Source organism: Macrosteles quadrilineatus, unplaced genomic scaffold (assembly GCF_028750875.1).
Source record: "Macrosteles quadrilineatus isolate MER2022 unplaced genomic scaffold, UCM_ALF_1.0 Scaffold_3__2_contigs__length_128488019, whole genome shotgun sequence".
Classification (NCBI taxonomy): domain Eukaryota; kingdom Metazoa; phylum Arthropoda; class Insecta; order Hemiptera; family Cicadellidae; genus Macrosteles; species Macrosteles quadrilineatus.
This window is the reverse complement of record NW_026542596.1, coordinates 21,046,480-21,059,480: the sequence shown is the minus strand read 5'-3', so window position 1 is coordinate 21,059,480 and position 13,001 is coordinate 21,046,480. Positions and strand designations below refer to the sequence as shown.

The window sequence follows — 13,001 nt, the reverse complement described above, 5'->3', positions numbered from 1 at the left end:
ACAATACAATACAATACAATATTCTTTAAGAATTACAATAGTGTCAATACAATAGTGAATTGTACGTGTTAATTTCCATAATTTTCATAAAATTCCTTTATTGAGTAGAAGGGTCTTGCGATTAGCCACTTCTTCAACTCCTGGTGTAGCTTATTGCCAGTCAGGTCTCTCAGGTAGTCTGGTAGATGGTTCCTCAGTTTGCAGCCGGTGTAGGAAGGTTTTTTTCCCAAAGAGTTGTTCGGTGAACTGGTAGGGCAAATTTGGAGCCATGACGGGTGTTGTAGTGGTGCAGGTCTTGCTTGGTTTCTTATGGGGGGTTTATTTCATCCACATACTTGAATTTATGTGTCAATCAAGTATGTAAAGAGACACCACTGTGAGGATTCCTAGGTTTGCAAATGCTAGTCTGCATATCTGTGGTGGGGAAGGTTGGCGAGGGCTCTTATGGCTTTCTTTTGAAGAACAAGGATTTGATTCATATTTTTTGTTGAAGTTCCTCCCCACACTGTCAAGCCATGTCTAAAATGCGACTCTACCAGTGCGAAGTAAGCTGTTTTGGCCACAGAGAGTCCGCCTATGTAGTTTATTCTTCTGACGACATATATTCCGGCACTGATTTTTTTGCTTAGGTGGTTGATGTGCTCTTTCCATGTTAATTTGTTATCAAGGATAACACCAAGAAATTTTGTGTGGTTTTCTATTGTTACATCCTCTAATTGAGGGACTATGTCTTTTTACTTACTGAAATTCAGAGTTGTAGTTTTTGTGGGGTTTATTGCTAAGTCATTGTTCTTTGAGTAGAGGATGGCTTTATTTAAGATCAAATTTTGAATTAGGGTAAAGGCTTTGGGCTTAGTTGTCCTTGATCAAATTGGTTGTGTCATCTGCATACATGATTGCAACAGAATTTTCACTCTCAATTTGTTTGGGGAAGTCATCAGTCAATAGGGTGAATAGAATCGGGCCTAATACAGAGCCTTGTGGAACTCCTCTTGTCAGCTTTCTTTATGAAAACTTGTAACATTTCAAAATTCCGTTTGATAGCCTATTCCCTATTCCCCATCAGTTATGCATTTTCTGTTGGAATTTTGAGACGGTAACTTAGCCTACAGCAAGTTTGGTTAGTTATGTTGGGTTAGTTTAGAATACTTAGTTTAATTTCCTAATTCAATATAGGCCTTGTCAAAAACAACCAAATGAAAATAGCCTATCGATTGATAAGCCGTTACAGTAAGTTATCGAATAATTTTTCATTTGGTTGTTTTTGACAACAGATACACCTACGGAAGTTTAACTTACCCTACTTTTAAATTTTAGTCAAATATTTAGCCGTATTTACACTGGGATATGATGTAATTTTTATATGTCTACTTACAGTATTTTTAACGCTGAATCCAAAAATGCAATCAGTTTTAGTCAAAGAGATTCCTAAGTGGCCGTAAAACGAAGGTTAGGATTACGAATCTAAGGATAATTGAGCGGTACTGAAGGTAATGGTAATATGGCGTGGTCTGGACGGGTCCGTACTGAGTGAAGAGTGAGGAGTGAGGACTGAGTGAGAAGAGCAAACAACTGTTTATACTTGATCTAATGCGGAATGAAATCAAATCAATTTATTTTGAAACCAAATAATCAGTTCTTATTTAACTTACTTTAATTTCATTTAGTTCTTGTTTCACCCACTAAATGTGCAAAAACAGTCTGGAAGTTGCATAAATTAATGAATCAGTTCATTATAACTTAACCTTTAACTTACCTAATCTAACCTCACTTCAAAGGACTTAATACAGTCACGAATCCGCATAAAGTCCGACCTGACCTATCTTCCTCACATGCCTTTTCTGACATAAAATGCGATTTAAATATCAACATTAAGGTCGGGTTGGGTTAGGTTAGGTTAGGTAAGGTTAGGTTAGATTAGGTTAGGTTACCTTAGTTTAGGGATCCCAGATGTCCTCTTTTTCCCGGAAACGTCCTCTTTTTGGGTACATAAAAATCGTCCCGGGGGGATTTTCGGCAAAACCTTAAAATGTCCGGGTTTTGGCAAAAAAAAAAAAACTAAATTAATTATTCCTGAACGCATAGTAGGCCTAGTATTAGTAATTGGCTCTAATCATCAGCCGCCTAGGATGAGAATGAATTTTTTTAAAGCTTAAGATTGTTGGCAAAATTAAACCAGCTGTATCTCTGTGGCTGCTCACCACCATCCAGACCACCGACCATCTAAATACAGCTAGCTCCTCGTCTGCTTTCTGCTTACGTTTAAGTTAATAAGTTACACTCCTACACGCTTACATTAAAATAATTTTCTTACTTCTTGTTTTGACATTCTTGAACGTTCCTGAAAATGGGTATTTTCAGTCAAGTTAAAAAAAGGGATTAGGCTAACTTAGTTGCGAAAAAAGTTTACTTGTTCTAAAAACAATCAACACAACTCCATCATGTAAACAGTTGCATCATCCTCCGAAATTGACAGTTTTGTTCTTTAAAAACATGACTCTAAATTCAATTATTTTGCTGGTGTTGCTAAAGAAACTGCATTTCACCACAGAAAACATACTTAGTACCCAATGTTTTCTGTGATTTCACACTATAGTAAAAACATCACCAGAGTTTGGATGTCCATGGATTGTAAAACTATACTTCAAAATGTGTTTTAAAGACTCCTAATATTGCAAAACATATTTTTAATCCAGTAATTTGATATTAAGTGAGGGGGGGTCCGGATCAGTAATCCATACAAAAGTTTTGGAGTTTAAAACCTTAGTTTATGATTTTTTCAATCCATATTGATTTGCTTGCAAATCGAAAACTCTAGTTTAAAATTTCTAAGAGTTACAATATAGGCTTATACGTTTTTAGGAATTACAGACAATATATAAAAAATTGCAAAATGCTGAAATTTCTAGTACCTATCTAAAATAGTCTAAAAACTGTTTTAAAAGCCCCTAAAAAAACTCACAAAAGTACCTACCGGTACCTAATTCTAAATTTAAAAAAAACTTAGGTGACGGTCTCTCTAACACCGCTCAATTCGGTTTGTATGGGCACCCGTGATGGGATCAATTAATAAAGTCAGTACTATGGTTCACAGTTAAATGTTGGAAGCCGTACTTCTGCAATCTGCTGTACGACTTCCAACATTCAGTAATAATGGTACTGCCAGGCAAAACCCAGCGGCGGATTAGACAAATTAGTGTGCGCCTTGAGCGGTCAGGAACGGGGATTAAAAATGTTTATTGTCAAGCCTCTCTGCACTCCCCCCCCAACACCCAGTTTCCCTTCACTCGCCTACCTCGGTTGTATTTACGTTTACCAAATTTCGCCTCGTCTATTTCAACAATCTCACCTAGCCCGCCTAGTCTTTCAGAATTTGTTACACAATCGTCAATGTAAATTACACTTCTCTTATAAACGAATACCAATCTACAACAGTTTTACTTGACAGATTGAGATTTGTTTCCAGGAATTTTTGCTGGGGTGGGTCAAAAAAAAGATAATGATTGACTAATCGCCAAAGCGTACGAATTTGTAATCTGGATTTGCCGAAAAAAGTGTCTACTCTGCAAGATCGTAGGCCCCTACCCACTCACACCTTTTAGCTTTCTTCTTGTTAGGCTAATTGAAACTCTGTTCCAGCATCTGAAAACCCACTTATCGTTCAATTTTATGTTTGAATGACACCTCAGACAATTTGTTTCGTTATTTACAACCCCGTGCTTAGTTAAACTTTTAATTTCATTATCATCGAACACAACCGTTTCAAAAAAATTTTGGTCACACGCATTGCAAATATCAGCCATTACTAATTTCTAAATCGGCAACAATAATTAAACTTCGGCCTACTTGATAATTAATAAGTTGCTATTGCAGATGTTATTACAGTAATCTGGATCTATTTTCTGGGCGCATTTTAGCGTAATAATCCATTGGTTGGTTAGCAAACTACATTACAGCAATTCAGTGACAGTTGACAGTAAGTTATCAATTTGGCATTGGTGATGCGGTCGTGTTATTGTATAGGCTAAAAAATCCTTGCATTTGACGAGAATAAAATTAATTTTATTGATTGATGATAGGCCTATATGTTGATTTTATTAATAGTTCATGTAGGCTAAGTTATTGTTTTTGTGTAATTGTATTTTCAGAACATCTTAGAAGTCAGTCTGCTTTTAGAAATTGAATTATTTTAAAATGTTATTCCAATTTTCACTTGTCATGTGTTGTTTTGATAATTTTGCATTGAATCTTAAATAACCAACAGCTGTTTCCACTCCACAAACTTTCCTCCCCTTTAAGTGTAAGTCACCACTAGAACTTGGAGGACTCATCCAAACTACATATAATAGCCTATGTGAATAACTCAAGATAACTGAAGCTTGGCATTAATTATATAACGGCCACTTAGGAATCTCTCCGACCAAAACTGATTGCATTTTTGGATTCAGCGTTAAAAATACTGTTAGACATATACTTAAAAATTACATCAAATCCCAGTGTAAATAGGGGAAATAATTAGGTAGGCCTACCAAATATTTGACTTAACTAAGACCTGAGTTTAGCTTAAGCTCTCATTAGAGTTTGTTTTCCTTACAGTATTGCAAGGACTTGACCTTTTAAGTTATTCGAAAACATTTCCAGACCAGTAAGTTACTAACTTAACACGTTCACTGCTAATGACGCACTTGTGCGTCATAAGTATATTAGCAGATATATAATACATGATGTATATAATTACATAATATATTTTAATCCACAATTTATAGTATAAAATTTATTTAATTAAAGATATATTGTCACTCAATTAACATGATCATGTTAATGTTTATGTTTTTTAGCCATTTATAAAAGTATTACATATCATTAGCAGTGAATGTGTTAAGTTAAGTTAGGCCTAGGCCTATAAGACTGGCCAAACCTAGGCCTAAGACTGGCCAAACCTAGGCCAAAAACTGGCCAAACCTAGGTCTTAAAGTAACTTAGCCTATTAACGTATGTGCTGTTTGTTGTTAGAATTTCGCTAGGCTAACTTAGTTGTCCTAAAATAAAGTTGACCTAGAGGCTGATAACTTAACGTAGGCCTAAGTTAGGCCTACCTACAATTATGACATAGGCTTATTTAACTTAGGCCTAGCCTAAACAGGTATGTAGGCTAACTAACTTATGCTTGGCTATTCTGTGTTATAGTACCAAGTAGCTAGTCTAGAAGGGCACAATTAACTTAGCCTAATTCCTGCATAACTGTGATCCTGGAGGGAAACTTGTACGTTACTTAGTAAACAAGTTATATCTGTAAATAATTTCTGAAACGAAAATAGAAACATCTAGGTATGAGAAAACTACATTCCTTATGAAGTTACATCGAAGTAATGCAGGTCAGTGAGTACTAGGCTCAACAAAAATCTGGGGCAACTGAACTAATTTTAATTTTACAGCTAGGCCTAAGTTATCTCGCTGTTCATAAATGAAACACACTTACCATCAGATCCAATTTGAAAAGTGGAGAAATAATGAGCAGACGATGTTAGTAAGCTTTTAATTAAGAAAATCAAATTTAAATACGCGTAAATTAGTCATAGTTTTGACGAAAATTTCTTCCCTACACGACTACTGAACAAAAATGGCGGCAAGTAAATGCTAGATATTCCAATCGCAAAAGAGCAAAATGGATACCTGATTTCATCGCAAAGAACTACTTTTTGAAGAAAAAAATGTACTCTTTATGGTGGCATGTAATTCTTGATTGAAAGAATTAAAATGAAGAACGAGTACTCTGATCTCCTACCAGACGTGGGGTCTCATAACTTATATTGGCAGCATAGCTTATAATCGAAAATTTTTGGCACTCTTTATAAAATGTGGCATAGCTTATAATATTTTTTTTGTATCAGAATTTATTTTACAATCTGTTCATACGAATATAAGAACAAAAAGTAAAATATTTAACTCTTTCCAGCACGGAAAATACAGGTGTCAGGTGACCCCAACCAAGGTCCCACTATTTTCTAGTGGGGCCTTGCCCCAACGCACGGAATTTTGTTGTTGAAATGTTTATAAATACTTTATAATTTGTGTTTAGAACCATACTAAGTTTATAAGGTTATATAAAAATACGTTAAAAATTTTTTTTTTATCACATAGTGATAAAAAGGAGTAACACATATGTAACACCGTGCAGCAAATGGAACATATTTTATTGAATCCCCTAAATAATAAAAATCAATTTAGGGGGTTTTTTTGGGGATATCATAAATACAAATGCAAATTACAGTATAAGAAAGATATATTTTACACATATCTATAAGTATAAAAGAGGATGTTTGTATGTATATATATATATATATATATATATATATATATATACAGGGTGAGTTTTAATTGTCCCCCCCCCCACTTTTTTCTACATTTTTTCAAATATCAATTCCAGACCACTTCCAAACATTGTTGGGTAGTAAGTACTTTATTTTTACAAGGTGGTCATTTCCGGCCGCCATCTTGGATCCGCCATATTGGATGAAACATATTTTTTTCAAAAGTAAAGGTGGTGTTGTGACCCATTATTTCGAACTAGATTTTTACCCTGATTACAATGCCGCAAACCGTTTTTAAAAATCTTGATTCATTCTAAAGTTATGAGGCCCTTTTAAAACTTTATTTTTAGCCCATTTTAACATTGTGCATTTACAAACTAAGACCATAATCTCAAAATAGTGCTAGGTAAAGATAAGTATACACTACCAGTTATTGTAAAACTATTTTCACTTATTAATGACTGATGAATTTTTTTCAACCGCCATCTTGGACCCGCCATTTTGAAATGGGATAAATTATTTTAAATATGAAGTGTGTGTTGTGACCCATCATTTCGAACTACTTTTTTAAGCTAAACTCAATGCCGCCATCCATTTTTTGTTATCAAGTTTTATTTATGAAACATTGCAATATTTTTGTTAAAAATGTTAATATTTCAAAATCAAAATATGAAAATGAAAAATGGATCATGGAATTGAAGTCAGCTTAAAAAAGTAATCCGAAATGATGGGTCACAACACCCCTTTTATATTTAAAATAATTTATCACATTTCAAAATGGCGGATCCAAGATGGCGGCCGAAAAAAATACATCATTCATAACCAAGTGGAAATAGGTTGACAATGACTGGTAGTGTATACTTATCTTTATCTAGCACTATTTTGAGATTATGGTCTTAGTTTGTAAATGCACAATGTTAAAATGGGCTAAAAATAAAGTTTTAAAAGACCTCATAACTTTGGTATGAATTAAGATTTTTAAAAACTGTTTGCGGCATTGTAATCAGGGTAAAAATCTAGTTCGAAATAATGGGTCACAACCACACCTTTACATTTGAAAAAAATATTTTGCATCCAAGATGGCGGATCCAAGATGGCGGCCGGAAATGACCATCTAGTCAAAATGAAGTACTTACTACCCAACAATGTTTGGAAGTGGTCTGGGATTGATATTTGAAAAAATGTAGAAAAAAGTTGGGGGGGGGACAATTAAAACTCACCCTGTATATATTTGGCAGTGATAAACTCAGACACCGCTGAACCGATTGCCACGAATTTGGTACATACGTGTAGAATTTCATGGAATAGGTTTATACACCATCAATTTCGTGATCCGTCCAATCGGCTCCGCCCCAGTGGCTCGGGAGTTTCCCATGTTAACCTTATGAGAAATGGGATTAATGAATCTTAACAGCTGTTTCAATTAAACAAGTTGGTTCTGTTCTATGATGTTCAATAGCATTAAGTAAAGTTACAAGGATTACCAACAGGGTGCAGCATTATTATTTCTTTAACATTTATGACGACAGCTAATTTGCAACCAAAAGGTGAGTGAGCATAGCGAACGAACTTCAACCTGGAGGCGAGTTATCGTAGTGAACGAGCTAACCTGAAGGCAAGTGAGCGTAGCGAACGAGCTAACCTTAAGGCAAGTGAGCGCAGCGAACGAGCTCCAACCTAAAGGTGAGTGAGCGTAGCGAACGAGCTCCAACCTAAAGGTGAGTGAGCGTAGCGAACGAACTTCAACCAGGACGTGATTGAGCCATGCGAACGAGATCATCTTGAAAATTAAGAAGTTAAACGGGGCAAAGCCCGCGGGTTACAGCTAGTACAATATAAAGCAATACAACATCATATGGAGACCTGAATAAATGTAGTAAAAGAAAATTCACACAGTGATAAATGTAAAAAAAATTATAAAATGTAAAAGTTACTCACTCAAAACAAATTAATTTAAAGGCCAATTTATACTTAAGTAATATAAACATAAATGTAAAGGCGGTGTTCAATAAAAAAAATGTTCCAATATGCCCAAACTTTATCCTAAATTGTAATTACATAAGAAAAAACAATATCAATATCGAGCCAAAAATATGGAAAACCTATTTATAATGTTATATTATTTATAAAAATACATAAACGCAATTAAAATTAAGTTTCTGGAAGATTTTTGAGCGGAGCTCTTATACGTCTTATAACTACGACTTAACCTGATTTTTAATTTACCGACGGTAAACACGAAATTACAGGTTAAATCGTAGTTATAATAGTCAATCAGCTGCTCTTAGTATTTTTATCTTTAAGTGTTGCCAACCTATTTCCAAGCGTACACGGATAACGTGCATAATAGAACCACGCTGTTTTGTGTTGTTTCGTTGGAATCCTGATGTGCGGCAAAGTATAAACCGTACGACAAAGTATAAACTGTACGGCAAAGTATAAATATGCAGCAATTAGCAGCTTTCTGTAAAACAGTACAAGGAAGCCAGCTTTGTCGAGTGGCTGTAGTTAATAGTAGTTTACGCAACGATTGCGTTAAGTGAGTCTTTACGACACGAGTAGAAAATTAAAATTTAAGGCACGAGCCTTGGCAAGTGCCTTAAAAACTTATACGAGTGTCGTAAAGACTATTAACGCGAGTTGCGTACATTACTTTACCTACGACCGTTTTTTAATTACTATCAATCTGGATTTAATTACTAACAATCACTACTGATAACTTTCTAGAGAGGTTATGTTTTCGTGTATTGTCATTGCCACTGAAAGTGATGCAACGACTTGTTGTATAATCAGCTGATTTCCTGTAATTACGTGTTTGTTAAACTTCGTTAAATATTGCATTGCTAGCAGCATTCTTACCATAAATAATATTGTATCAGGTACAATTCGGCAAATATTTAATTTATTTTTGGACTTCCACCAACTTAATTAAGAATACGCGAGTATCAACATGAACAAGTCGGATCAACAATTAAATTGGTCAACTGATCAGCTGATTAGTTGACGTTCGAAGCATTACAATTTTAATTCTTTTCTCTCAATACTTGAACCTCATTGGTCCGTTACCTGTGTGGATATGAGAAAAACTATGCTGATATGAAATGAAACTATGCTGATATGAAAGTAAACAGCTGTAAAGTGAAACTTTTCAATTCTAAGAACTAGACTGAAATGGCTACTTTAAAAAACGGTCGTAGGTAAATAACTATTGCGAAGTTTATATAATAGTTTTGTCAGCATATCTGAAAGTATGCAAACCAACTGCTGGGCTTAATATAAGGTTTTAACTGACTATGATAAGATCCCCGTGCGTAGAACGGGCACACAGCTAGTACTAAATATGCATACTGCTTGTGAAAAATAATATGTAGCAACATAGTGGGATACAGTCGAAGTTTTAACTAGTGCCAGCAAATGGAAAGTACACGAGCTTTATATTAACAACAAAACCGCAATAATTTTAACAACAAACCCGCAATTTTAACAACAAAACTTAACATAAGTTTATGGTATTTGTTATCTAGCTGTTTTTTTCGTTTAGTGCAGTCAAGCGACATTAATTAGGGTCGGCCAGGCGGGCCACCCCACAATAGCCGACGAGGCAGGTAGGTCTCCTATTCCTGGTCCAGAGAAACCCTGTCCACGACTTATAGTGTAGTTTTGTGATAACTTTTAGTGTATGTGCATGTAATGTCATGGAAGATGTGTTTCTGTGGTCGATTTCTGCAGCCGTTACAAGAAAGCAAAGAAAATAAGTCTGAGCGACGACGGCGCTCACTATGGTCAAGACATTGGTTTATTAAAAGACAACCAATTTCATAATAGTTTCTCTGTTCACGTTCGAATCTTGTATTTTTCAAAAGTCTCCATAGTCTTATCACAGTCACTACAGGCCTTTGAAAATAAAGAATCAGCCTTCCTATCCCTATTAGATTTAACTAAGGCATTTGATTGTGTAGCGCCTATCAATATCCTTACTAAACTCAACTTTTATAGTGTTTCTAGCGACTCCTTGAAAATAATTGAATCATTCTTGATGAACCGTAAGCAATATGTAAATATTATGGGTGCTCACTCATCATTGTGTGATGTCTCCTTGGGAGTGCCACAGGGCTCGGTTCTAGGACCATTTCTCTTTATTGTAATAATAAATGATCTTCCCAAAAATGTATGTGTAAATTCTATTATCTATGCAGATGATTCCACGTTTTTTACTTGTAGTAAAAACCTTGACCTCCTGGAGGCCAGAATAACTTCACCTCAAAACCAAGCACAAGAACGGTTCTCAGCTAACAAACTGCTGTATAATGAGACTAAAACTCACAATATTTTGCTCAGTCACAAAATCAAAACTATCAATCAAAATCAATCTGTAAAACTGCTGGGAATTCACATAGACTCAAAGCTCACATGGAATGACCATGTTGTAAATTTGTGTAAAAAACTCCCAAGAGTCAATTGTTCGTTCTAGAAACTGAGCTCCATAATCTCTACTGACTGACTATCTGAGGACTGCCTACAGGGGTGCCCAGAGGGGGGGACTGTGGCGCGTTTGCGCCACAGGAATTTTTGGGGGGGGGACTTTTTTTGGGGGCTTTTGGGGGGGACATTTTTTTGCTAGCTATCATAATGAATGTATAATTTTGTATAAGCAGCCTGAAAAGTGTTTCGAAGTAGTTCACTATCAACACCAACAACATTTTGCCATTCGTAATTAATATTGCTTCTAAGAATGGTGAAAACAAAAAAAAACACACCTTGTCAAGTAATCCTTAATATTCTAGTGTCGAATTTTACTTGATACATATGTTTTGGTGGTTCTTAAACTCCATTATCGTCAGGCTTACATAAAGATCCACTTCTGGAGGTGTCGTAAGAATACGTTACAAACATTTAATACAAAACACGAAACGATTACAGATATGCCTATCAATTCACGCGTGTACATTGCCGTCGGCAGGACTGGAAGTAAACTGAATCAGATTCAGGTTATGACGGAGACGGACTGACGTGGTCCCTAGATTGTCGTCTGCGTTTTCAACAGCTGATATTGCACTATTGTAATGACTGAGAAGAGTGTTGAAAATATAATGGAATTCATAGTTAATCAAGTGTTTTCACTCAAACATTGTGTGCTGTCCCTAGTTTTATGTATTTATAAATTTCAAACTCTTCAAAAGTATTTAATAAATTTCCTTTCGCGCAGTACTGTAGAATTTCGAGACCATCATTTATATCCAGCATATAAATTGAATAATTTATCAATAATTTTGAATGGAAAACTCAATTATGAATTCCATTATATTTTCAACACTCATCTCCTTCGTTACTACAATTAGTCCAATATCAGCTTTTGATAACGCAGACGACAATCCAGAGACCACGTCTTTCCGTCATAACCTGATTCAGTTTCTTCCAGTCCTGCCCGCGGCAATATACACGCGTGAATTGATAGGCCTATCTGGGCCCTGTTTCATAAAACTACTAGTCTAGTATTTACTAGTCCATGGACTAGTAATACTAGTGTATTTTACAAGTCTACGTTTCAAAAACCTACTAGTGTAAAATACTAGTTACTAGTGTAGGGACTAGTATTAGGGAATAGGTACTAGTGGTTTTTACTAGTGTAGACAGCAATGTGTTTCATAAAGTTTTACTCTTGTAAATTACACTGGTAAATACTTGCCATTTTCTAACAACCTCTCTACACCCGTATTATTTGAAGAAGACTAGTATTTTTGGAAAGAGAGTTATTTCATTACTCACATCATTTAAAAAAATGAATTATTAAGTTCTTTTTGCAAGTGCGAATTGGCTCACGTTTGTAATTTAAGATAAAAATAGATCTATGAGTGCTAAAATGATAATTATTATTAGATATAAATTACAATCCATAAATGTGGCGTAGTACAAAAAGAGTGAAATTGAATTTTATAATGTATGTACAATCGCCCTATTAGAATTAATTATAATTATAAGTTATCAATTTCTGTGAAATTTTAGTCTAATTTTACTTGAGTTAAATTTCATGGTTATATCAACTATTTAGCTATCACAGAGAAAAGATTTTTAAGCTTTGAGTTTGAGAGAAACCAAATTAAAACCGCATACCGTATTGCATAAAAAGATGTACAAAAATGTATCCAACATTGCAACATTAATCAGATTATTTTACACCCAAGGCTCTCGGTTTTATTTAAAGACATTTTAATAGGAAATAATAGTAAGACAATTTTAAAGAGGAGTTGCATTGTATTTTTTTAGGTGCTTATTATTTGTTTCCCTAAATAGCTCAAACCCTGTGATGTACTAACAATTTTGTAGGCCAATATTTGATTTGTGGGCGTTGGACTGAACTGCTTATCATAAAAACATTATTTTTAATCCATTTTGGTATTCTGAATTTGTTATTCAAAGTAATAAAAAATTAGATGTTGATTAGAGCTGTTATTTAAATGCAAAACATGTAAAAGTTTCATTAATGGAACTAAAGTATAGTGAGTGGTGCGGATTTGAACCAGGGACCCACCACATGAGAAGCAAAACTCTACCTCTGAGCTACGCCCTGCAATAGCGCATATGCCATGTTTTACTATACTTGAAAACCTACTTCTCCATTGCTTGTAACGACGTTGCAATTATTTGTTACATCAATAAACAATTAGGCTTATTATTCATGGTTTGTAGACT

At 34.9% G+C, this 13,001-nt stretch overlaps 1 protein-coding gene across 3 annotated transcripts in view; it reads right to left on the bottom strand.

The window, feature by feature from the left end:
* LOC128990902 (protein boule-like) overlaps positions 1 to 5,667 on the bottom strand; it is a 49,022-nt gene extending 43,355 nt beyond the window's left edge. Inside the window, exon 1 of one of the 3 annotated variants that reach the window (XM_054413552.1) lies at positions 5,480 to 5,667. Coding sequence is in view for 1 of the 3 variants with exons in the window: in XM_054413553.1 (XP_054269528.1) it covers positions 5,480 to 5,482 (3 nt within the window). In the remaining 2 variants the exon portion in view is untranslated. The remainder of the gene's footprint in view (positions 1 to 5,479) is intronic. The other 2 variants (XM_054413553.1, XM_054413554.1) reach the window with 2 other exon arrangements.
* Between the last annotated feature and the right edge of the window lie 7,334 nt (positions 5,668 to 13,001).